The sequence below is a fragment of the Colias philodice genome, chromosome 7 (assembly GCF_061535455.1).
Source record: "Colias philodice isolate Cphi_HAF_F1 chromosome 7, ilColPhil1 Martin Lab GWU primary, whole genome shotgun sequence".
NCBI lineage: Eukaryota > Metazoa > Arthropoda > Insecta > Lepidoptera > Pieridae > Colias > Colias philodice.
The window spans coordinates 8,924,578-8,951,610 of record NC_143092.1 but is presented as its reverse complement, the minus strand read 5'-3'; the positions used below and the strand labels follow the sequence as shown (position 1 = coordinate 8,951,610).

General features: G+C 33.1%; 1 protein-coding gene across 1 annotated transcript in view; it reads left to right on the top strand.

Moving 5' to 3' along the window:
* Positions 1-27,033, top strand: part of DAAM (disheveled-associated activator of morphogenesis-like protein) — a 74,772-nt gene that overhangs the window by 7,583 nt on the left and 40,156 nt on the right. Inside the window, exons 2-3 of the mRNA XM_089697543.1 lie at positions 433-574; positions 17,716-17,871. Coding sequence (XP_089553669.1) covers positions 527-574; positions 17,716-17,871 — 204 coding nt within the window. The 5' untranslated portion in view covers positions 433-526. The remainder of the gene's footprint in view (positions 1-432; positions 575-17,715; positions 17,872-27,033) is intronic.

The window sequence follows — 27,033 nt, the reverse complement described above, 5'->3', positions numbered from 1 at the left end:
ATAAAATAGAAACTCGTTTCGCTGATGATACCGATTATTGCTAATACTGTCAAAACTATTTATCATACTAATATCGATTGACACAATATTTATTTAATTTGAATTTTATAATACTTTTATAGACCTTGTTGATGATTTTATTACATCATTATGTGTTAGAGTTATTCATAATTCAAACTATTTGTTACTTTGGTTTTATTACTTTAACTGTTATCTGAAATTCAACCATGTTAATATTTTTTTGTTTTATAATTACATAGTTCATTGACATTTTTTAAATTCAATTATGGAGACTAAACAACTCAATTCCGATTTTCCTTGGTTTTAAAAGCTTACAACCCTCAAACGCAAAGAATCCCATTTAAAAAAATTACACAACAATAAAAACACACACTGTTATCGCAGGAAGAAATAACAAAGAAAATTTCACAGTGCCTCGTGGACTAGTGACCGTACGTCACAAAAACAGTGACTATAAGTCTATAAGTAAGATGTGATAATAGTAGTGTTTAAAATAAATATCAAAATGTGCAGCAAGGATCAAATCAGTCACATCCTGGGGAAGATCAATGTGGTAAGTCTTAAAGATTAATACGTTATTATTGTAATTGTAAGAGGTGAATTGTAAGTCAGCGAAACTTAGGCTGAGCAGTGCTTTGCATCTTTTACTATGTTCGTGTTAAGGACATTTGCAAATTGTATGTACAATGTACATTGTAGTATTAGAATAATATAAGATTGCAATTATGTCACACAAAACATAAGAAAAAGACAGTTTCAGATTTTTAATTGATAACGCAGAATTACTTTCTTTCATTTTATCGACTTAAATATGGTATGCTTAGATCTTAGACTTAGATGGTATGTAATTCAACATCTGTACGTATCGATTTCGAGTTTTTTAATTAGTTTTCAATTTAATTTTATAACGATGTGACTAATTTAAAGGCGATTGAATGTGTGTCTAGGTCACTTTGCAATCTTATTAGCTGAAAATTAATTAAAATGTATTGGCAAATTAAATATCACTAATGAGATTTTAAATGATTGAATTTGAATACTTATTACAATATATTTTTCAAAAAAAAAACAGACATCAATACTAAATGCATTTTTTATTAATTATTTTTTTTTAAATCATCTTAACTGTACATTTAATTGAAAAAACCAATTGCTATTTATTCTTGATAGATAAGTTAATTACGTAGGGCAATTTGTGATTTTTAATTGTCTATTACAGATATCATAAAGCTAATAACAATCAAATGGTATTTATCGTTCACTCACGCGTTTTCTGTCGTAACCAAAGTTTACAATCAAAGAAACATTCTAACAAATGCAAAGAGAACAATTATTTACATTGCGAATCGATAAATAATGTCGCAAACATGTAGGAATATTAAACAGTGATTGCATGCAAAATATGCATCGGTTTCACACCGAACATTGGGTAAATCGACCGCGTTGTAATTAGGGATTGCAAGTTGTTTCATAAATTCACAAGGCTGTAGTGTGAAAAAGTGATCAAAAGTAAGGAAAGCGTCTTTTATTCGGGTATTTTATTTAATGGCTGTTAAATAAACTGAATAATGCGCAAGGGTTGCCATTTTTATAGGGTCTTCAATGGTTGAGGTTAACAGAGTTCAATTACTTTTTAGTTGTTTTAGGTGATTATGTTTGCCTATAAATTGGTTGTATTGATTCTTTCATTCATTATTTATAGTATAGATTGCTATAAACTTCCAACCTCTATCGTATAACTGGACTGTTGACATCTCTAAATACCCCAAATTATTCTCTCCTACTACTCCATAATTTGTACTTTTAAAGCAACCGTTTATTTTTCATTCATACATAACATTTCTACTGAAAGCTTCACAGGCTCTTACGTGAGATTAAGATCCTGCGTGACCGGTTCTCGTGTTGTTAATTGTTTGACGAGTGGACTGTCTCCTTTTGGTCATGACTCCTGACCTACAGATTGGCATCGACTGTTACTTTCGGTAGAAAGCTGTTCAGTTGCGAGGAAAAGATCATTTGTTTTGCTAATTTAGTCGTTATGAGGGGGATTTGTCAAATGGTATTGCCGGGAAGGAAATATGATAAGATTTAATGGTTGGGATTGTTGTCTGTGTGCAAGGGAAGATAAGGTGCTTCATATGTGAAGTTTTCATCGCTGAGAAAATTTCTTGATTATACATATTTTAGATGTTTATAAATAATTTTCAAGATAGGTTTGTTTTAAATTATAATTGCACAATTTAGTAGAAATTTGGATGATAGACGTAGGATACACCTTGTGTTTATATCAATCACATTAATATATTGACCTATTTAACTACTTCGTAAAAAGTTCGTTGCAGCTGTTAAAGTTGATTATTTACAACAAAAAGTTACTAGTTATTATCCAAAGCTAAATGAAGCAGAAGATTATTGTCAAATACACCTTACTTACATCACCAAAATTACCGCTTAATCTTAATAGGTTTACAATCGACATGTTTATTGCCCTTTTAACTAATAAGCACTTATAAAATCAATGTTAGGTAATGCAACTCTATGTTTAATTAACGCAGTCGTGCCTATCAGTCGCCAGTCAAGTGGGCGTCCCAGTGATTGATGTCTCTATGTTGTGGAGGCATTTGCTCCCGATCACCGTGGTTGGTGACCTTAGCTGTTCGTGTGTTCACTTGTTCTAGTAGTGGGTTTGAATAAAGCGGCAATTATTGATCGGACGGTTCGGACCACGCTGTTTAGATGTAAGGTTGATTTTTAACATCATCAAAAGTGGAGCAATTGGATTTGAAATTAAGGAAGGGAAGCTTGATTGTCCTTTATTTTCTGATTTTATTAAAATATATATAGTAGCCACTTGGATATCTACAAAAACAAAGCTGATATTATATTTGTTGTGTTGCGTAACCCAAGTTGAAAAATACATATATCAAATGTCACGGGCAACTTTATGTAAATAAGAAAGGTTACAATATTGAATATCTAGGACTCCTAATAATAACTGCATCATCTGGATTTGTGTTTAAAAAATATGATTTTATTCATAAAACATGGCCAACTTCAAGAATAATAAAAAAGCTAATCGTCGCAACGTTATAATCTCATTTCCACTACGCGAATGTAGTTCATTCGTGATCGCGTTTGTTGCTTCCGCGTGCCTCAGGACTTGTTGTACGATGTTACTCAGCTGTGTGAAGGTTTTAATTATATTATACTAGTTTTCTGTCCGTAGCTTCGCCGACTTTGTCTAAAACTTAACAAATTGTATACTAAAACCTTCCTGGACCACTCTATCTATATAAAAAAAACCGTGTCAAAATCCGTTGCGTAGTTTTAAAGATCTAAGCATACATATAGGAACAGACAGACTGCAGCAATTGGCTTTGTTTTATATTAGGTAGTAAAGAGATAGACTAATTATTTTCTAGGCTTGTATGTTACTATATTTGGCGTGTGAGGGTTTCTTACAGTTTTATGTTATGTTGGATGTATTAACTCATTGGAAATCCTTGATTTATTTATTTGAGTGCGTTCTGATTCATCATTTGTAATCATCGATTGGAAACTTGTAGACTACAAGCCCACATATGAAAAAAATATGGGTCAAATGAACCACCACGGGACATATCTAGTACGAAAGAAGAGCAAAAAATAATAAGATTCATCACTATGCCGTCACTTGTAAGCTGTCCAACTGAGTGCAGATGAGAATTGAAAAGTACAGGTAGACTCGGTAAATTTTGGTCATATATTTTTGTACGGCATTCTTAACCATCGATAGATCCATTAAAAATAATAAGAAACCGCTCAGTGCCGTACAAAAATGTTGGTCCACCAAGTCGGAATTTTAATTTAATTTCCGAGAGTTACCGGGGGTAAATTTGGTCATTTGACCATGTACGGCATCTGTGTCATACTATACTGCTTTTAATCCATTATTCCGCAACGCCGTACAAAAATCATGGGGACAAGGGGAAAAAATCGAGAGTTGTAATCCCCTCTCTTTCCCCACTCCAGGGGGTCATTTGACACAACACGAAATAAATTTATTTTTAAAGTATTTCATGCATAGATAATATTTTTTCATGTGCCGTACATTTTCGTTGGTTCAAAGGGGAAAAATCTGAAAAAGAAAAAATCCATATAACGAAATGTTTGCTTTATATTTTGATAATAAAATATAAATATACATTAATATTAAGAAGCTCGAGGTGGTTAATTATCACCTTGGAAAGTCGGAGTCAAGTGGAATGGACTCCGTTAAATTGATGAACTAATAAAAAAGCTATGAACGAAAAGATGTGAATTATATGCAATCAGCCCATGAATACAGGTAAAGTCACAAGCAAATGCTAGTATTATATACATATTCAAAATGTACAAGTAAAGCGCTTTCAAATGATACCAAACACGGCATATTTATCTTAACTTTATTTTTTTACTCTGTATGTTTTGACCGCTAGAGGGCGCCACATTAGATTTTGTGAAACCCCATATAGCCTTTAGCTAGCTGGTCGCTGGTTATCCAGTGAACAATTCAGATGCTTCTAATGATATGTTATTTGTCGAATTCTGATAAGTAGTTTAGAAGTTACGAGGGAATAGATGAACATACATACATGACCTGTCAAAACCATAACCCTCCTTTTGCTTTGCCGTAGTTGGGTAAAAATATGTTAATGCCGTACTGTATTGTATCAAATGGCCATAAAGCACCCTTAAAATTGTAGCTTTCGTCGCTTTCATCAGCCTAAAAGATGTGGTCTGCACAAAAATGTACGGCATCGTTTTTTCCTAATTTATCTATGTTAATACTATTTAAAACAACGAATAAAGTGTAGAAAACTATTATATTTCATTAATCTACGATGTTTAAACTTTAACAAAATTTCTGGTTTTGCATTTCTCTATAACTTTTTTTAGAACGGTTTCTTTTGAACGGCAATACTATACAACAATTGAAGTTTACAATATCATGTTAAGAAAAAAGTTCCCGTACAGGGTCAAATGACCTTACAGCTCTTTATATCAAGAATTCGATGAAATTAAGATGATTATTGGTATACATTTAAAAGAACAATTATTTTTTGACGGCATTGCTTTTAATAGTACTTTTGAGTGCTAGATAATGTTTTGGAACCGAAGCCGTACTTAGTCAAATGACCCCCTGGAGTGGGGAAAGAGAGGGGATTGCAACTCTCGATTTTTTCCCCTTGTCCCCATGATTTTTGTACGGCGTTGCGGAATAATGGATTAAAAGCAGTATAGCAATAGTATGACACAGATGCCGTACATGGTCAAATGACCAAATTTACCCCCGGTAACTCTCGGAAATGAAATTAAAATTCCAACTTGGTGGACCAACATTTTTGTACGGCACTGAGCGGTTTCTTATTATTTTTAATGGATCTATCGATGGTTAAGAATGCCGTACAAAAATATATGACCAAAATTTACCGAGTCTACCTGTACTTTTCAATTCTCATCTGCACTCAGTTGGACAGCTTACAAGTGACGGCATAGTGATGAATCTTATTATTTTTTGCTCTTCTTTCGTTCTAGATATGACCCCTGGTGGTTCATTTGACCCATATTTTTTTCATATGCGGGCTTGTAGTCTATTGTGCAGATGCCCTTTTCAATATTCAGAATAATGTAGATCTTGTGTTAGACTAGATAGTTGTACAGCTACTTGATTATATTATGATTTAATAGTTTGTGGGAGTAAGGCGTTTTAATGTATTGCGTGTAAGTATCTTTATAAAGTGCTAAGAATTTTAGCGGGTAATAAAAATGAAGAAATCCTGTTTTCGTCCACTCATTCGCACAAATCATTTATAAAATAGGTCTATTTGCACCTAAAAATTGCGGTATTTCAACCGCATAGCTTCGTGCAAGCCGATTATTACACCACGATGCAACATTACCGACGTCCGTGACATTGCGTTTACTTTCAGGCCAATGTTGGGCAATGATTGATATGTTAATAGCTAACACTTAGCAGCCTTCGCCGGAACATTTCCTTCCCCGTATTGATTGGCCGCTGGTATGCGTCTAATTGCTTTGTCGTGTTTGTTTGGATGATTTCCGTTGTCATTGACAGCTTTTGCTGTCACCAAGTCAGCTGTGATTGGTGTATGTTGAACATATGCTATTGCTTCGTTTTTTCTAATTTAAATGTTTAGTTTTGTGATATGTGAATTTTCTTTTTATGTTCGTACCTTGTAATTTGCTTGTAATTTATTTTGGTTGATATCGTCGTTTCGATTTATTGAGTCAGTTTGCCTCTTCTGGTTCGATATTTTGAGGAACTAACTATATGGTATGATAAGGATATTTTAATAGCAAATGGTTTATTAATCTACAGCACGTTTAAGTGCATGTTATGGAATGTTGCCATGAAAGTTCAATGTATGTTAAAGACAAGGCTCATAAATGATATCAGCATATAAGCATACATAAATTGGTCATCATACTTCGCACAATGTGCTAAATATTCACAACAGTTGCTGTATTGAATTGAATGATGTTTATCGTGGATTATACAAAATGGACGTTGCTCGCAAATATGTGCGTGACAGAGGTATAAAGAAAGTAAATATCATTGTGTTTTTACAATCGATTGATTGATATACGTTTATTGTTTCTCTTGTGTATGCTCAATTGGTTTTATGGACACAATTTGATGGTTCTGTAGTGTAAAGTGTAACTGGATGTTAAAAGTTATGTTTAATCAAATGGGACTATTTCTTTTGACACAAGATTTCTTATGTTAACCGATGTTTTCTGTTGTTTTACATAATTGTTGTTTTCGGTAGAAGCTGTTATTCAAACTGGCAAATATAAATTTGTAGGTGGGCGAATAAACTAAAGGATTTGTAATGTACCGTCATTTCACACATAACGTTACTGGTAATTAAAGTATCGTGTATGGATTTCAAGAGAATCCGTAAGATGCATTATAACATATCTATAATTCGTCTCACGTTTGACCGAAAAACCATGATAGTACGTTACAATGTAGATTTATTTGGGCTTCGATAGAAAGTAAGATGTGTTTGCGAGGTCATCGGTTCCGTGATTCGCCTTGAATTCATGAATATCGGTAATGAATCGATCTTGTTACTGTTGTTATTGATCACGACGATCGCGGTCAGTTGCATTGATGTTTGATTGACGGGAGTTTAAGTGAAAATGAGGGCTGGAGGGAGCTGAGCGGGAATTTATAGTATGACGTCATAGCTTATTATTAGTTAAAACTGGAATGGTGAATTGTGTATCAGCGTTTTTGTTTCTATGACAGTTCGCGCACCATTGTTAAGGACTATAAAGGTCATTCATTTGTTGGACAAGGCTTATTTTAACGCACTTTTAAATCGTTAGAATATTACACGTCGTCAATTGAAAGGCTATTGACTGTATAAATATTTAAAGCAGTAGCATCATTCTCTTTAATTAAAAAAATCATAATACCTTCAGTCTCCTTTATCATAATATGTATTTATAAGTAGACCTAGCTTTGGAATTTCACATTCCTTACATTACGTCACCAATCTATGTTATTCTATCGTAATTTAAAAAGGCTTATGTAAGTAGCGGTGAGGTTGTTAATTGTAAGACAAACACACGTGTTGTTGTGTTTTCGTATTGACATGTTGAACTTTCAAAAAGTTATACGTAAACGTTGTACAGTTGTGTAATAGTTGAGCGTTGATTGGTGATAATCGATTTTTGGTAAGAGAGATATTTAAACAGGGTCATTATTTGTTATTATGGCATTTTTATGAAGTAAAAAGTTTCTATGATGTCATAATGATATAACTTTAATAGATATTTAGTGAATTAATAGATGTGGAAGGACTTAGGAAAACATTTTCAGTGAAAGTCTCCTTTTGTACCAACTGGTATTAACATTAAGTTACATTTGTTACACATAACTTTAAAGGCCAGAAAATAAATTACTCCTTGTTACCGATTTTGAAATTTCATAAATTTAGACTGCATGACATTGGAAAAAAAAATATTACTGTATTTCATAACTTGGATGGTTTAACTAACATCGGGATTTGAGTCTAAACTTCATATCGGTAGAAGTCAAATCTTCTTACATATGCGCATATAGTTACAATTTCTTTGTAAAATCATTTAAAGTTTTGTAAATTATTCCCACACTACAAGTTCATTGTTAGCTTGAGATTATTGCGTGATTGTTAATTAGTTTGGTGTTTACATATTTTTTTCTTTTTAATTAGTTAATTTTGAGGGTATATAGCAAATGGAATGGAATTAAGCACTGGGTGTTAGTTTTGGTTCCGCTTAGTTGCGCTCAAGATATACGAGTACTCAAAGTAGGTACATGATTGAGCTCAAACATTCAAATAGACAATTTTTTAGTCTAAATGAGATTTTAGACTAAAAAATTGTCATTGTAAATGAGATTCAATTAAAAAATTTCAAAACCTTCTAAACAATCAGCACAACCATCATATAGCTTTTAAATGTTGCAATCAATGGCATTGTAAATTCCGTATTCAACCTTATTTATTTACATTGTCTGTAAAGGATTCTACAATTCATTTCGTAGTAAACAAATTCACAAAGGGGCGTGAAGGTCGCGGCAATTTGTCCATTGAATGACAGAGTTTATCTGAGGTCGGTTCATGTTCACATTGTACGTAATCAATTACTATTGATGCTCAACTGTGGTGTCAAGGATTTGTGAGGCGTCGTTCTTGTATGAGGTTGTACGGGGAGGAAGCTACGTGTCGTGTTCTTAGTTAGGATTATATAGTAAAAAAGCACTCAAGAAACACATGAGTTCTTTTTAGAGACAATTCGATTTCGAAATGAATACGTAATCACTTCCCTTCCTTGTAAGAAATTTTGTTTCGTCGTTAAATATTTTTATTATTGTTTATAACTGCTATATGTAGGTCTGCATCAATTTAAGCACAACTGTTAACATATTTTTTGATAATAGTTACAAGAAAAACTGTTTTTGATAGTAAGGAAAGTGATGAAAATGTGTATGTTTAAAAAAAATCACCTGTTAGAATCTATTTACATTTACGTTTAGGCAGAAACATAAAAAGTTAAAGTGAAAACAAACCATTTGCATAGATATTGCGAATATTATTTGATTTCGCGCTAAAAGCTTGACGAATTATAAAACAAATCGCGTGTTAATAATTAAAATGGCCGTTTAAAAATTTACATATTGGTCAAAACTTGCGTATTTTAATAATTGGATTATTTATTGCCATAATCTTCGGTGTTAGGAAACCGTTTTGGTTAACCTAGATATTTGCGAATGGATTGAAATCATTGCTACAATACATTTTAATGTAATTGGCTAATTGGTTTGTATTAAAAATATTTTTATTTTGCGTAACTTCAAAATTGTTCAGTTTAAGTATTGAGGTATTTTAGTGTAATCTTAATCTATGGTCATTAATGTAATTTGGTTCTGTAATTGCTTCTATGCATAGTTTAGTTTTCTGTAATATAACTTGCATAGTTCGTTTATTATTCAATAGTTGATAAGATCAAAAAGTATCACTTCTCAGTTCTCCTCAAGCAAGTACGAATAGAAGTATAGTAATTACAATTTGTATGTTACTACCCTAGTACTGACTTAGTTTACTTACGTCTTACCACATTCCATAAAAATTAACATGAAGAAAAAAACACCTAAAAATTTGGAACACCCAAACAACAATCCGGAAGAAATGAACACTAAACAAGAAATCAAATCACGGCACCTTTCATCGTCTCCACCGCACGTAGCGGCTCAATTAACTCGTCAATATAATTGGGGTCAGTGTTGCGTAACTGTTATGAGATCCGCTTGTTCCGTTTTGTAGACGATTTTAAGTAGTATAGGTGGTAAGATCGATTTGATGTGGAAGTATGGGTGCTTGGAGAACAGCTGTTCTTGTTTTACGCGATTCTTTTGTGGGTTTGATTTTGAGCTCGGAGATTTTTGTATGATTTGGATCTTCTTATATCTTCATGATAGCTTCTGATGTTATAAGAGGAGCTATATATATCTTCATGATAGCTTCTGATGTTATAAGAGGAGCTATAGGTGCTTAGTGGGCTACTATCTCAACTATTGTGCTTGATTCTTTTGAAGCTTCTTGAGGGTCATTTTTAGAATTTTCTCCTATCTACCTATCTCTATATTAGTGTCAATCCCATTCACATTACATTTATTTGTATCCGATCTTATAAAAGAAGTTCAATAGCTTAGTTTTGACTTACCCCAGTTTATGCTTCATGATTCTTTTCTAACTTTTCGGAGAACTTATATTCAATGTTGGCTTAAGTTTGGATATGTTTTAATACTCTTTTTCTATCACCATATTAGTATATACCTACTTAACACTATTGATTAACTTCAATGAGTACATTCTTCGAAGAAACCTTATTACTTTTTTCTATGTTACCCATTTCTTTAACGACATGACTTTGTCAGACATATAAATCTGTATGCACTCTATAAAAGTGTGACATGAATAATGCAAGAGTTTGGCATCGCGTCCAAATGAAAACCAATTTATTACTTGTTTACGCTGATTCAGTTCAAACCTACAACCGGATTCCTGGACATTTTTTCTAGATCATTCGCACTAGATTTGCCATCTTTGGTTATAAAAAGGCTTGATTTATTTAATGGTTGTGTGTTATCCGGATAGTTGTAGTAACTATGATAGGTTTTTGTATTGAAATAAATACGATGGGGACACTTTTATTTTGCTTTGGTATATAATTGTGAGATGTTATACAAAAGATTCTAACATAGTTGCATGATCTTACAGTTTATATATTAACAGCGTTTTGTTTAGCAAAATTAAATTATAGGACGAGCAATCTATCAGTTTTATTAGAGTCACAAACTAACAATTATTTAGTTGTACGGAAGCAATTGGAGAAACAAACGAATGTCGTAAAATGTAAACATGTTACAGGTGTAATGTCGTATTGTAAATGAAAGATTTATCTTGCTGTAGCTGTTTCGAAATATTTTATTATACTCCAAAGATATTTGTAGCTATTGCATAATTTACGAATAAGCTAATTAAAACTAGCTAAGGAGTAAATTGGAAACGTGTTCGGAATACAGTGAAGTAAATTGTTGTATAACATTCTTAATTGATTGATGTCTTAGATAACTTATCGGAAAAAGTGGGTAAGAGGAAAGTGTTCTAATTCGTTGGAGTGATTGAATAAATGCTTAATGGAGATCGTTTATTGCATCCGAGATAAATGATGGTGTTAATTAACATGAACGTATATAAAATTGAATTGCTAAGATTTTCCTTCTTTGAAAACTATGAGTTAATCAAAATTCATATATTTTCCCGAGATAATAACAAAGCTGGTCACGATTTTATTATCTTTGCATATACGCGAAAGCATTTATAGTGGCTTGCCAAAACAACTTCGCTAGTAGCCAAGGTTCTTTACATTTCAGCTTTAATATTCTATTAAAATAATTTAATACCTGGAAAGTCAGTATTGCCTTTAAAACAATACATAGAGTACAAATTGTAACGCATACTTGTAAAATGATTATATGAAAGCATTTACTATTTACCTTCTAATTTGTTATTTACCCCGTTATCAACCTATTGAAATATCAAGCTAATTTATTCACTAAATGCATCGACCAATTTCAAAATAATTACATTGAAGGTTCAATTATATAATTTGACTGATCCTGTTGATTAATTGCATTTAAATACAAAGACGATGACGATGTCAAAGGTGTCAAGGAGGTAATCAACGAAGTATAATTAAATTCATCCTCGGTCACCTCTTGTGCCAAATTATAAACTTATGTGGATGTTTATTATTAACTAACGTCCGTTAATGATCGTCATAGAAGGCATTATGTTTTTACAAAGTCCATCGCCATCCAATTTGACTGTGATTTTTTTACATGTAAGGTTGAAAATCTAAAACTGATTAAGAAATAAACATTTTAAATTAATTTATTGTTTAATTTTTTGGCTATCTGTACTTAAATTATCGATGTGACGAATTTACAATACTTGATATTAAATCGTGACGAATTAACTTTAAAAAAATAAAAGTGTGGCAAATTTACACATACTTTTTTAGGTGACGAATTAACTTTGTGGCAAATTTACAATAACCCAAATCAACCGGCGCTAGTAATGGTATGCTTTGATGACATTCACATTTCATATCTCAATCATAATATCTCTTGATTCAAAACACATTTTAGCACTGTATACTTGATGTGTTCTTTTATTGCTCATAACTGTAACTTTCTGTAAACACTAGTGCATCCTTCGAATTTTATTTACCATTTACGAAAAACATATAAAAAATTACTTGTTATATGATTTACATGATATTTAAACAAAACACGACCCTGCACTGACCCCTGTGAAACCCCCGCACAAAATCCTGCACATTCCGTGTGCGCACAATATTTCTCGCTACATTTAAAACATCAGCATATTCATCGTTCACTTTCACCGATTGCACCTCATGCTTCGGAGCGTACGTGATGTCCATGGTTATAGTGTCCTCCTAACACACTATGCATTTCGGACTCTTTCACGGTCAAGAAAGTGACGCCGATAGATGGTAGTTCCGTGTGTTGAGGAGATACAAATTTCGTGGTCACTTGTGATCGGAATTATTCACGTGTTCGATTGTAATTTACTTTGTGGCAGCATGAGTTTGTACTTGTTTACAAAGAAACGATATCTTTTGAGGTTTCTTTTTATTGTATTTTATAAAAATTTACACTATTTTAAATATAGAATTATCAAAATTTTATTTTGTTTAACACGCTTTTAATATCTTCACTTGTATGTTTGTATCTAGCCGACTTATTTAGATTCAATTTTGACCCACATATACAGACAGATTCAATTTATACATGCATATATGTATAAAGGATCATTTACAATACCAGTTTATGCGAGTGTTTTAATATTTTTTCGACTAAAGTTCTTATTTCTTAATAGTTATCTTACACCAATGTTTAAGAACACATTTCCCATGTTAATGGCCTCCAGGTACAAACAGGTCGACGGTCACGGTCAACGAAAGTGACTATCCACACGGATTGTCGGATTTGTTACACGGGTCTGTTTTGTAAAAGCTTGCTGTATTCTGACATTGTTGTTTACTTTTGCTAAACAACTGTTGAATAGCCGCAGTATTTGGGTTTACGTTTTCCCTTTTTGAAATATTTGTTGCGTAGTTATGGGTAGAACAAAATTATGAATTTATAGCTTTTTACCAGAGTAGAAATGTAGATACGTGAAGTAGGTTAGGTTCAAAATACGAACCTGCTTATCGCTTATAAAATACTTCATAGTCACATTCTTTAATAGCTTTTAACAAGTCAATTTAAATGATTATTAATAACGCGAAGATACAACGTTTAACGCGTCTCTCGCATTTTGCATCTTAATGAAGAATGTTACTAGGTATGCCAAATCCCTTGAAAATGTGTCTCAGTAAAGCCTGTATGTATACAAATACACTAGTTTTTGTCGTAGTCAAAAATACCAAGTAGTTTTGATTTTATACGCATTCAAAGTTTCGAAAAATATCGAGTCCCGCTAATAGTCACGTGACCGCTTGTGACGTCACGTCACAACGCACCGCGCGGCCGCGTCCCCGCGCGGTGTGTATAAAGCAAAATTACCAATCTTCTATTGGATGATACGTGTAATATTCAAGACCAAATCTAAAAAATAAAATATATATCAAACTAGATGATATGTTCAACGATTCTGTTTAATCAAAAACATAAAATATTAAAATTTACTCGATAAAAAAAAATCACCAAGTTAGCTCTAATTTTCACACTTTTACGTTTTCTACTTGACATGGTAATGATTTTTTTTTTCATAAACAATTATATTAAAACATTTGCAAGATATTTGTCAGAGCATTTTGTGTAATTACTTTTAGTTTTGGTTTTATCTGCGATAATAATAAGTAATATATATAAATATATATACCCTGTTTTTGTTTAATTCTTCCCCCGACCAACTTATATTTTAGTATAGTTCTCCATATCATTCTCAACTTAAAACAAGAAAAAATCTTACTAGCCATCTACCTATACTTAGCCCATACGAGCAGAGCAGAAGCACAGTCTAGTATACAAGTAAATAAAAACAAAACAATATATACAAGTAAATATAAACTGTATATTAAAACTTGTATAGAAAACAAAGGATAACGCAAAACAGCTGCAATGTTCTCAAAATATTATAATATGTATGTATGTAGCTTACGTCCTTTGCAACTATAAAAAAACAACTCAAACTCAAACTCAAACATTTATTTATTCAATTAGACTTCTTCCAGAAGCACTTTTGAATCGTCATTACATTCTTTAAATTTACCACCGATTCGGAAAGCAGTATCTATGGAGAAGAACCGGCAAGAAACTCCATAGTTGCTCTTTTAAAGTCATGTCCATATACAATATAATTTTACATTACCTACATGTTACTTACATCTAACTACATAATATTATATATTATCATAATATGCCAAAGAACTGTCCTGTTATTCTTACGCGACAACCCTCCATGGATTTTCATCTTCCATATATTCCTTAATGCTGTAGTAGGCTCTCTGAACTAATACATTTTTTAAATAAGTTTTAAATTTAACACTACTAAACTCTTTAATACTATGAGGAATTCTATTGTAAAAACGTATACCTTGGCCCATAAATGAATTTTTAACTTTAGCTAACCTATAAAATGGCATTTCAATTTTATTTCTATTCCTTGTGCCATAACAGTGTCTATCTCCTACTTTTGTGTGTAAGTCCGCGTTTTTGTGTACATGTAAAACATTATTAAATATATACTGTGATGGTACAGTGAGGATACCAATATTCTTAAAGAGATCTCTTAGTGAGTCCCGAGCACGTAAATTATATATAGAGCGTATGGCTCTTTTCTGTAATATAAATATAGTTTCTATATCTGCAGCCCTGCCCCATAGTAGAATTCCATAGGACATAATGCTATGAAAGTAACTAAAACTTACTTATCCGGCGAATTGGTAGTTGTATTTTTACATTTAGGAACAACACATGATTTTCTGGTATTTGGATTGGACATTTTTAAAAGTATTTAATTATAATTTCGACCGCGGCGCGGGCGCGCGATCGCTAGCGGACTGAGTGAGCCAGATTGAGCGTGTTGTAGTGTGACGTCACACCATCACCGGGCGTTTACAACTTCTTTTACTTCTAAATCGGAAACTAATTGACGTATCGAAGTAATTTTTTCACTAGTATTATTTATTTTTGACAGAGAATATGGAGTGCTAATAATCAAAATTAGTGAACATTCTCCATTAGCCGCTTCCGAATCGGCGCTAATTAATTATATCAACTCAAACATACCTCATTGGCGATGTTTCCACACATAGCGAGTTAACTGTGAAACAGGTGGAAATAAGGTTTCTGCCTATCACTCGGTTCCGATCTAAAATGCAATAGTTCACTAAATGCCGACTCAAAGTTCAAGAGAACAATGCTTTGCCTCTGATGAAATTGGTACTTGAGAATCTGATGACGTGTAAAATTGAAATTGGGGCGGAATTAATAAAATAGTGATGGGGATGAGGGAGGTGAATATTATTTGATGCTGGTTTTGCGTGGGATACTGAATGCGTAATGAGATGCTTGATATAATATATGAAGTGTTATCGTCGTTGTAGTATCAGCATTTTCAAAATCGTTAACTGCCTCTTCGTTTTGATTTTAGCAAGTTAAATCCCTTTTTATGGGCATTTGGCCATTAATTTTCAATTTCTTATCGTTATTCTCAGCATTCTTGGAATGCACTTCCCATGGTGATATGTTTTAGAAAATTTCATGAATATTCATCATCCTTTTTTTGTTTCAAATCTACATTTGGTTTTCAAATCGTATAAAAGTGTACGGTCGTGTTCAATTTCCAACATCTAAATGGTGTTAAATTTCTAAAAACCTTCGTGAATGCAATCCTACATTCATATTAATATATTAGAAAATACGTCAAGAATAATAAAATGCGGAAGAAGAAAGCGAGAATGTGAATGAGTGAGTAACAAACATAGTATAGCGTATGCGTTATTTATCATACAAATATTATTATTCAAAGACTACGTCCTAAGGTCATTGCGTCAGCGCTAAAGAAAGTCGATCAAAAATACAGGTTTTGGCATTCTATTATCTAATATAATCATTCCACTTCGGGTGTAATATTTTTTATAACTTCTATCTGGTGAATCAATGATGCTGGATATTTTAATTATGCAATACAATACTTATATTAAATATGCTATCAATGTTGGCGTGTTATTCCAAACTTTTAGAAAACAAAATATTTTGCAGCATAAAAACGAATGAGTTTTATTTTATGACCTTCTAACCGGCTCATCTTAATGCATCGATGACTCCATATTAACTAAAATTGAAAAAGGAAGAAATAACTACTAATCCGTGACAAGCGAGCGACTGTGTCAAATGCCTAGCTCAGGTCGTTTACATGCAAATTGCACAAAAACCTGCAAATCGATTCGATCGATAAGATTTTATAACCTTGATACTTTAGATTTATAAAATTTAGAAATATTATACCAATCTTAATAATAATTTATTCCGGACTTGAAATAATTTATGCAAATTATCGTCATAGCACTTACTTAAACTAGGTACTGACTTTACAGTCAATGGCGATGCTATATCTTATATGGAACAAATGTATCATTGTAATTATTACTTCGATTTAATGGTGTATAGAATTGAGTGAAAGTGTAATTAAAATTTATGATCTTCTTTCGAGGCATGATATGCATTAATTGTAATAGGAAATGATGTTATTGTTTCCATCTATAGGCAGAAACATGACCCACATTGTGAATACCTTAATCAAGAAATAAATCAAGATGGTGTGTGGTGTTATGTTATTTGAACAGAAAAAAGAAAACAATGAAGTGATAACAATTGAAATCAACAGAGCTGCAAATTGTATATTTGTGTGGGAAAATAATGTCATTGAACTAAGCTAATATTTAAGTTTCATCTTTATAATCCTCAAATTATTGCGTATTGTTCCTTGTAATTGTAATACCAGGGAAGTATACATTACAAGGTTTTTTGCTCAGCTCAAGTTTCGCAGTGCATATATTTATTATCTGTCATGTTATTTTGGACGGACTATTACGACTCGTATAACAAGGTGTCTGAATAATTTAATACTTGGTTAACAGCGTAGCGGAAGTATAATTGAACAGGAATAAAAACGGAATGAAATATTATCACCGATGCTGATCTTGTGCAAGGATATGATAAGATATATGCATGAATCATCTGTTATTCTTTGACTTATGTATTTTTATTTTGTTATAGAAGTTATACAATGTTAATAATAGTTATATGATCATAGTAATCGAGAATATAATATGATTACGTAGTACGTATATCTGTCTATCTTAAGAGATTATATTGTGATGACTTCAATAGCTTCTTTTCTGGTCTACTGCAAATCTGCAATTATTTCCGTAATTGGCGAATATATCAATTGTGAAATAGAATGTTAATGTTAAAATTCTTCAATGATGCCCGTTTTAGTGAGTCCTCCTATGAAAAGAGAAGTAGTATGTAGAAACTAATGTCTATACAATTTGTTGCAGGGTCTCCCATCTTGGTCCCGCGGGCTGGAGGCGGCGGAGGCGGCGCGCGCGCGCCTCGTGCGCTGGGCGTGCGGCGAGCCAGCGGCGGAGCCCGAGCCGCGCAAGAAGATGCCGCACGCGATGCGCCGGCGGTGGCCGATGTGCCCGTGCTTGCAGGTAACTAGCGGGTCATATATTTTCTGAAGTAAGATCTATAACGTCTTGTTATAAAAACTTTAATATACCTGGATTTAGCCCAGATTTAAAAGCCAGAGAGGGGTCTATGGTTTAACGTTAAAACATGTTTTATAATGAGACTTTTACTTGGATCAAGGCCTTATTTATAACAAGGCCTTTACGTTACTTTACATTACGTTTTAGATCCGATGTGTAGTCAGTCCGTGTTTTGTTACGTGTGAGCTGTCGGGTTATAAGATGGATATTGTCATTTTCATGTTGAGTCAAATAGGACTGTGAAGTATCTTATCTATACTATTTTTTGATGATGCTTCAGATCTAGGTATGTGTTAAAAGGTGGAAACCTGCCTATTAAGAAGAATTCTCATGAACCTAAGTTGTGCTTGAAGAATTCTCATGAACCTAGTTGAGCTTCAAATTAGTATCTAGTAAACGATAACACCAAATAAAGTGGATACATTTCCAATGATCTAAATTAGTTGATAATGCAAAATCAAGGTACAAAACTTAACTTGTTTCTAAAAATTAAAAAAAAAAATATCACCTGAGGTTTCAAGGATAGGTACTTTTAATGTTTGAATATTTTACCATTTAATACTGCTTTAGTGATAACATGATGCAAATAAAATATTAATTTGAACTGGTTGCATTCGCTTCGGAACACGAGAATTAATTTTCATTTGACATTTTAAGAGCTTTCGTTATTTCTTCATTTGAATTTTATTTCGCTATTTATAAATGTAAATGTTATTCTGTTAATGGATGATTTATATCCAGTAGATGAGTGAATTTCTTAAGCTATTTGATTACAGTTGCGTGTTTTCATTACTTAATTCTTAATAATTATCGTTGATATTTAAAGATTAATAATTTATAATATGTAATGTGACAGGCAATTCTGACGTTTTAAATAATTTTAAGAAGACACATGTATTATTATTGTAGTGAAGTTTATTGCTCAATTTGTTAGATGAATTGGATGCAAAATATGTTGCGCAGGAGTTTCTCACGACATTTCATTGAACTCTTTATTAAATTTCGTCCGGTAATAAATTTGACTGAAGATTTTATATATATCATTATTATTGTACTAATTACAATCAGAATTAGTAATTCTTAGAAATTAGACACAGGGATTTAAGTAATAAAAAATTTCTAGGTGATAAGGTAAAGCAATATCCAGGAAATAGAAACGATAGAGAGCATTGTTAATAAAATTTTCAGGAATAAAATATATAGGACACACATTTTCTGGGTATTTGTTATTTGTATATAATATAATCTTTGCTTATATACGTTACCAGTTATATAGTGAAAATTGGTCACGATATGCGATATAATCGAGGTTGTTACATAAAATGGGGGATTCCACTCGTAGCAAACTATCATAATAAATCATTAGCTGGTATGTAGCTTTTTATAAATAAACAAGATATTTATCTCAGGTAAACGTAAATCACGCACTCGATAAACCTTTTTATACGCAATTAATACATTAATTAATTGAGATTACGACCGGTTTCGATGCACCGTGTACTTTTCTATTTTGCTGCGTAGTTCAAGTTACGCACTATAAATTGGTTCCAATTATTATCATAATATTGCTTTGAACTGGTAGAGTAGAAGCCACAGTAGATAAATTGTATTTTCGTGAACGTTTATCAAGGTTTTAACGAAAATGGCAAGGGCTAAGCTAATGCTGCCAAATTCATTAAAAAATATTTACTTATCTTCTCACTAACGCTCTATTCAGTGAAGGAAAACGTTGTTAAGAAAGCAGCATGTAAAAGGACCAAAAATTGATGGCATGATGGCATTATAAAATTTATGCCCTTTAAAGGAGGCGTACAACCCTCAAGTTGGAAAACTAGGCTGAAGAAGACTGTGTATGTGCGTGTGTATGTGTGTGTGCTATTTATTCAATAATTAATACATTGCGATTATATCGAATGCTTGTGTGCATAGCGTGACGTGTCGCATGGCCCAGTGGTCGCGTCATTTGACACGCCGTGTCGCGTGTCAGCTGTCGGGTCGCGGGTTCGATGCGCGTGCCACTTTCACCAGATATGCGTGTTCGTTGGTAGTATGGTTATTGTAAGAATATCATGTATTATAATTGATTTGGTTATATTTTAGATTTTAAGTATGATGTATATATGCAACATTAGGCAGGTATCGTTAAAAGTTTGTATTTCTCTAGTTTTAAATCGATAAAGGAATAATACAATTGGAAATTGAATGAGAATAAGTATAAGCCAGCAGCCTCATCCCTCATCTTTTATGTCATGTTAAAAATTACTAGAAAAAGAAAATATTTATACTATCTAGCTTTTCATAGAAAAAAATGCCTCATATTAATTGTGTCTTAAAAAATGGTATTTTTTAACCATTTTTGTAAGCGCTAAAGTAAACTCAAGAGTCTGCGACATTCCGACCTCTCCAGCACTATTTAGTTTGACATGCAATTGTGTCTACGAGGGCACGTAAAATGTGTGCTTTTGAAGCGTTTCATGATTTCACAGTTCAATTAGTAGCAAGGGACTGCGTGGGGTCGGCTGAAAGGCTGCAATTAAAATACGTACAGTACGTATTTTGAGGGTACTTCGCATGTGTCACGGGCGCAGTGTGAGAAATTGTTGCGTCTAGACACGCTTATTAACGCTTCGAATAATTGTATAATACCGTATATGTAGTTTGTGAAGACTGGGTGATGTGATGATATGAAAGTATGACAGTATGTTGGAAAAAATCGTGTGTTGATACTTTTTCAAATAAGCTGTTCAACTGCAGTCGGTAAGGTCAACAATCAGTTTCTAGAGATATTGATACATATGATAAGATATAAAATTAATATTAATAGTAAAATTATATAATATTTTAATAAGATTATTCAAGGATTATTCAAATTTGCATTCTGCCCTTTTCACAGAACGATTTTTTTAGAGATTTCCGCATGCGCAATCATACGATTTACCAACAGCAATAAATCTTTACAAAAATATGAAATATGAAGCTTAAGTATGTGGACCCTTGAATATTAAATACATTTTAAAATATTCAAAACGTTTACGTAATATTATATGATCGAATCTAACGCTCTCACCTGAAGACTTCGTGTTATTAGCGTTAAATGAAGCAGTTTAGAGATGATATGGTTTGTGGATATCTCACATGTTAATTGATATCGCGTGCGTGTAACTATTATGCAGCTCATTCGAGTGATGCGCCTGTAATGGTAGCTTGGCGTGATCTGGATTTATGTGGGACTAGTCCGTTTATCTATACTTAATATGTTAATATACAGGGTGTCCCACTGTTGGTATACTAAGCTCAAAGGAGGTTATAGTTTTGCATACGCTGAGTACGTAAAAAATACTTAAAAAATTCCAGACGCATTTTTTTTCAAATAGATAAAATCTTAAAACTCTATGTGTACACCCCTAACAAGCAACCCGCCCAGCTTTGCCACCAGCACGTGGGCTATCGTTTAAGATTATGTTTTCATAGACAAAATGCTCACATTAGAGAAGCGTTATATGCCGGCTGCGCGAAGCCAGAGAAGAAAACATGGATTTTCAGGAAAAATTTAGAAAAAAATTTTTGACGTAATTTTGTTTTTTAAGTATTTTTTTCATGATCAGTGTATGCAAACCTATAAGTCCCTTCGCGCTTAGTATACCAATAGTGTGACACCCTGTATATAAATCTCGTGTCACAATGTTTGTCCTCAATGGACTCCTAAACCACTTAACCGATTATAATAAAATTCGCACACCATGTGCAGTTCGATCCAACTTGAGAGATAGGATAGTTTAAACATGTAGATACCACGGGCGAAGCCGGGGCGGACCACTAGTTAATATGCTGAAGAGTTTGTATTTTTGAACGCGCTAATCTCTCAGTAACTACTGGTCTGATTTGAAAAATTCTTTCGGTGTTAGATAGCCCATTTATCGAGGAAGGATAAGGCTATATACATATATCATCACGCTGACCAACAGGAGCGGAGCCCAGCTAGTATCTAATATATTGTTAACTTTGAGAAATAAAATTGCAGCGTCTTTAAATAGGAACATTACCTATTGGTAGCTATAATAGAGTGAGTAGAATTGGCTTCAGTCTTATATGGCGCTTTCATTCTTCTTCCATAATTAACATGGGAAAGAATTGGAGTATGTACATTAATATTTTATCTTCTGGTTCAAAATGGAAAGTCCGGGATGTCGGTCAAGTGTAGTGTCGGCGTGATGTATCGAGATGGCACCTGCGCACGCGGCGGTGCGTGCACGGTTTTAATGTTTTAGCTTTATTACACTTTGTATTGATGTACGGTAATTTTATTAGTGTACTGCATGTAAGGTCTTGTTATGGTTGTAAATGTTGGTCATAATTCGTACAATTTTAAATTTATTATGAACGTTGTGATGTATTTTTGAAATGTTTTTGGGTTAATTGTCGTACTGGCGTATTAATAACCCTTTATACATTTTAATGATGTGTACATGTAGGATATAACATGAGAGATTTATAATAGCATCATTGCTTTTATATAATACGTAACGATGGACAATTTCCTTGAAGTAATACACTATAAATCTTCCTCTATCAAAGCGTAATTTTCTCTTCGCTTCATCGTCATATTCTACAAACATTACTATAGGAGTACTTCATTCAATCGTATTGTATTTATATCACACAATGCTGGGTTATTGTGGCCATCAATCACATGTAGGAGCGTTAATAAAGATCAAGTGTCGCTCGGTGGCAATGAGGTCAGTTGAAACGTGAGATAGGTCAGTGTGGGTGGTCGCGATTGTAGGGCCTGTTGAGGGCAAGACTGTGTTGAATACGTTTGATTTTATGTGTGCTAGTTGTTGTATGTAAGGAAAGTTACAAGGAGGTGTAGATGCTTCGCCTACTGTATTAGAAATGGGATATGATATAGGATCGTTCCACGACGAGTATAATATGGTGGTCTGCAAGAGAAGAGTGAGCAGGTACCTTCTAGAAAAGCGCGCTCCATCTAAAGCCACATAACAAAACAGCAAAAAAACCCAGAAGAAAAAGAACAGCAACATTTCTTGCTTTCCAGTAGTCGAGATCTTTGTCAAGCGCTTCCCTATTGTACAATAAAAAAAACGTCTTGTAGATAGTGTCGCCATCTAAACGAGTTGAACATTCGGATGCATGTATTAAGGTCACAAGGTCAGAAAGGATGATATTATACTTACTGAATGATAGTAGCTACTTTATGTAGTTGCACGTTAGGCATCTTCCGGCTTTCTGATTCATTCTACGTCATACGCTTGGTTGGATTATCTTCCTGGTTTACATTATTATATATTGCTGCTATATTGTAAACGATTTTTTCTAGATTCATATGCACTTCTAAAGTATATATACAGACTTATTTATAAGTGCGATTTTACCTTTACGCAATGGTAACAGTTATTTAAATTTTTATTTTATATGGAGTATCAGCGTACAATGTAGTTTATTAGAATTAATGGATTGAATGGAAATGAATGCTATTGTTCGATTGGAGATACATAAATAAACCGAGCCGTTGATCTTGGCATTTTTGTACGCCAGTTGTGAAACGACGGCTTGTTGCAATATTTTCAATTATGTGAGAGAATTTAGTATGATATTTAATATTTCAAATTTTAGAAACAGATTGAAAGAAAAATTCTACATTTAAGGTCAATTTAGAGTGTCTAATTTTAAATGAAGTCCTTGTTAGAAATTTTATAAAGACTTCCGTTGTATTCTTATCTAGCTGCGCATTCTTAACAATAACACATGTGTCCTTTTAAACTGTCAATCGTTTAACCTGATAAAGGGTAATTAGTAATTAGTCGGTGGACGTCTGGCTCGGGCTACGGTCGGTCCGGAGTCGTGACGGTGTAGTGCCTTGTTCCTTGTATGTGTTGTTTTAATATTTATATAATTGGCTTGGTGTGAGGCCCAGTGTCTGTGTTTATAATGTTTTCGAGGAAGAGTAAACGTAAGAAGACGCATAGGAGTTCGTTGGTTAAAGTGAGTGTTACTTTGTGATCAATAGACAATGGTATTCTGAACTTGCCGTTCAAAATGTTTAGGTGATTCTGCCGTCTATGATTCAAAGCTTTTGGAGAAGCTACTATAATGTTTATAGCAGTATTTGTTTCCAATGTGGGAAAGTGATGGCGCTAGACGAAGAAGACCTATATAGAAGTGTCATTATTTCACACTGGAAATATGCTGGAAATAATATAGCTTTAAGACTAATGGAACGAGGGCAGGTCGTCACGATAGCTTGTTTGATTGATGTTTACATGTAATGAATATAATAATCATCCTGCAGAGAGTGATACAGACTAGCCAGCCATTGATGTATATTCCTTTGTTTATTATTATGATGATTGCAATTCCACTCTATTACGCCAGGACTCAGACAATATCAGGATCTGTATTAATAGACGTTTCATTTAAAATCCTTTCTCTTTTGCCTCAGTTAATCATGTTCATTCTAACAATTAAATGGTGCGCTTTCACAAGCTTGTATAATTAGATGAGCTTGTAGCCGCGCCCTTTGAAGTTAAATGCATTATTTGATTAAACGAACGCATTTCCTGGTAGTATTTTATAATGAACACGCGAGAACATGATTATTTACGATCTGTCCTGATGATTTATACGTCTCGGGAAAAGTGTTGGCCAGCTGTTGGATTTCTTTACTGTCATGTTTCTTGATATTGTTAGGTTAAACGGTTGGTGGAGTTTGGATCTGATTATAAGTATGGTCATATTTTATGCCTTTATGAAAGCAAAATAGAGAATCAAACTCAAACTGAAACATTTATTTATTCAATTAGACTTCTTTTAGAAGCACTTTCGAATCGTCATTACATATTTTTAACATTTACCACTTCTTTACAATCAAAGCTACAATATCATCATCAAGCCAAACGTACGGAACAACATGTTATATTGAAAAGTTCCTTATCATGGATTTAACTTTTGTATAATAATTGGTATTTGGTGCATACAAATTATTGACCTAATTGATTAGTTCAGTACTCACAGTTATTCTATAATTAATTGCTCACGTTTTAATTGAATTTCTCTTGTTAAATAGATCTCATTGATGAATTCTTGAATATTGATTCATTCCACTTAGATTTCTATCGCTTGGCCGATATCCACACTGTTTAATACACTAGGGCTGTCAGAAATAATAATAACTTTGAAGTATATTCAAGGTAAACTTAATGATCAACTGAACATTTCTATTTTTAGCAATGTTTATTATTGTCCTTAAAATCCCAATTAATATATACAATTCTAAATAACGGAAACACAGAAGGATAATAACAATCCACTAGTTTTCCTATGTATGTTCAAGTCCCTAATCAAATATTTGTTTCACAATTATATGTATTAAATAAATCATGTACCTACACGTGTTCATGTCACAAACTAAATATAATTGAGTGAACATAAATAAATTTTTATAGGACGGCAGCTCGGGACATTCGTGGTGTAGTCATCGACAGAAATACTACGGACCCAGTTTAAGGATCGTGGGTTAGGGCTGGTACAAGAGTGTTTTAGTGAAGTATGGGTGTGATTTATTTGTATGAGTAATAATGTAGAAGCATGGGGGTGATTTCATTGTAAGTGTAAATTGTTGAAAGGTTGTGATTTAGTGGGATTAGGTAATTGTTGTTTGAGAATAGAAAAAGCGTCTTACAATGAGATTGTTACTCGTAGTTTACGTTGGGAAATTGTATAGAAACACCAATGAAAGAGATAAGACTTGATTAAATGTCCACCTTGATTTTTACTACCAACCTTTTACAAATTTTTGGGCATGAATCACACTCATTTATTGATAAATACCTGCACAGCTAAACATAACGACGGCGCGGCGACCGTGTTATCTCTAAAAGCCAAACCCACAATCCTCATATTCGTTTATTGTTACAACGTTTTACATACTAATACCTATTTGTATTATTTCATTTGTCACGTGTAGTCCATGAACCTGACACTGTTTGTATTTCATCAGCTATTTGTTTATAACTATACATATTATTATTATGTGCTATCTGAATGTCATTGTTGTTAATCACTTGGAAAGTTTAAGGTGCAATATCTTGATTCAATATTTGTTACAATTATCTGTTTGTCGCGTTCTTGTTTTTGTATGCGTTGAATAATTTTAAATGTTTCAATATAACTATGTTATCGTTTCGCTCTGATAGTTTAAATCAATTAAATGCAATATGAATTTCGTACATAATGATATTGACAAATGTATTCGAATATTTTGGTATAAATTGTCACGATTTTTTTTACACTTTCATATATTCTGCATTATGAAAACTCACCCAGGATAACCGCTTTGAAAAAAAAGCAATAATTTGCACGTAAGAAGTTTCCATGTATACTCGAAAATTTAAATACATTTTTCTCTGTATTGGCAACCCTACATGCGCAACGGCAATGCGCCGTCGGCGACAGTTCACAGAAATGCATCGCAGGCGCCGCACAAGTTCAGCCATGACTCATGAGTCATCGTTTATAGCCTTTTTATTGGCGAGAGTAATACGCCATTATTTAATTAGCAATTATTGTTCTTTAATGGGACGATAAATCGCCATTGTGTTGTGATAGGTCAGGGTTGCTCTGAATTTGTTTTAGGACAATGATTAGTAAGAGGTTTATTATTATATTATCTGGTAAAAGCAAGTTTTAGCCTAGGGTCGTAACGTAGTTTCGATTTGTACTAATATAGATTTCATATGAAAAATTATTTCTTTTGAATTCATCCGAAGATATTATGATTTGTAAAATGTGTGCATAGGCATATGCCGTTCTAGTGTGAAGTTTTTGCTAAAACAATGGAGCTTTAAATAATCACCTAAACATAGAGTAACTGACTTTTATTGAATCTTTGGATCAATTTGGATTTTAAATCTACCTGTCTAGTTAAATCAATCAGAAAGTTCCATCAATAATTGCTTTATAAATATGTCTTCTAGCAATCCAATATTGTTGCTCGATAATTGTACAAATAATTGTTGGAAGGAATCCTGCTCGTAGTCCGATACAATACAACTATGATAGCATTTCTCAATAGTCGCACATTATTTA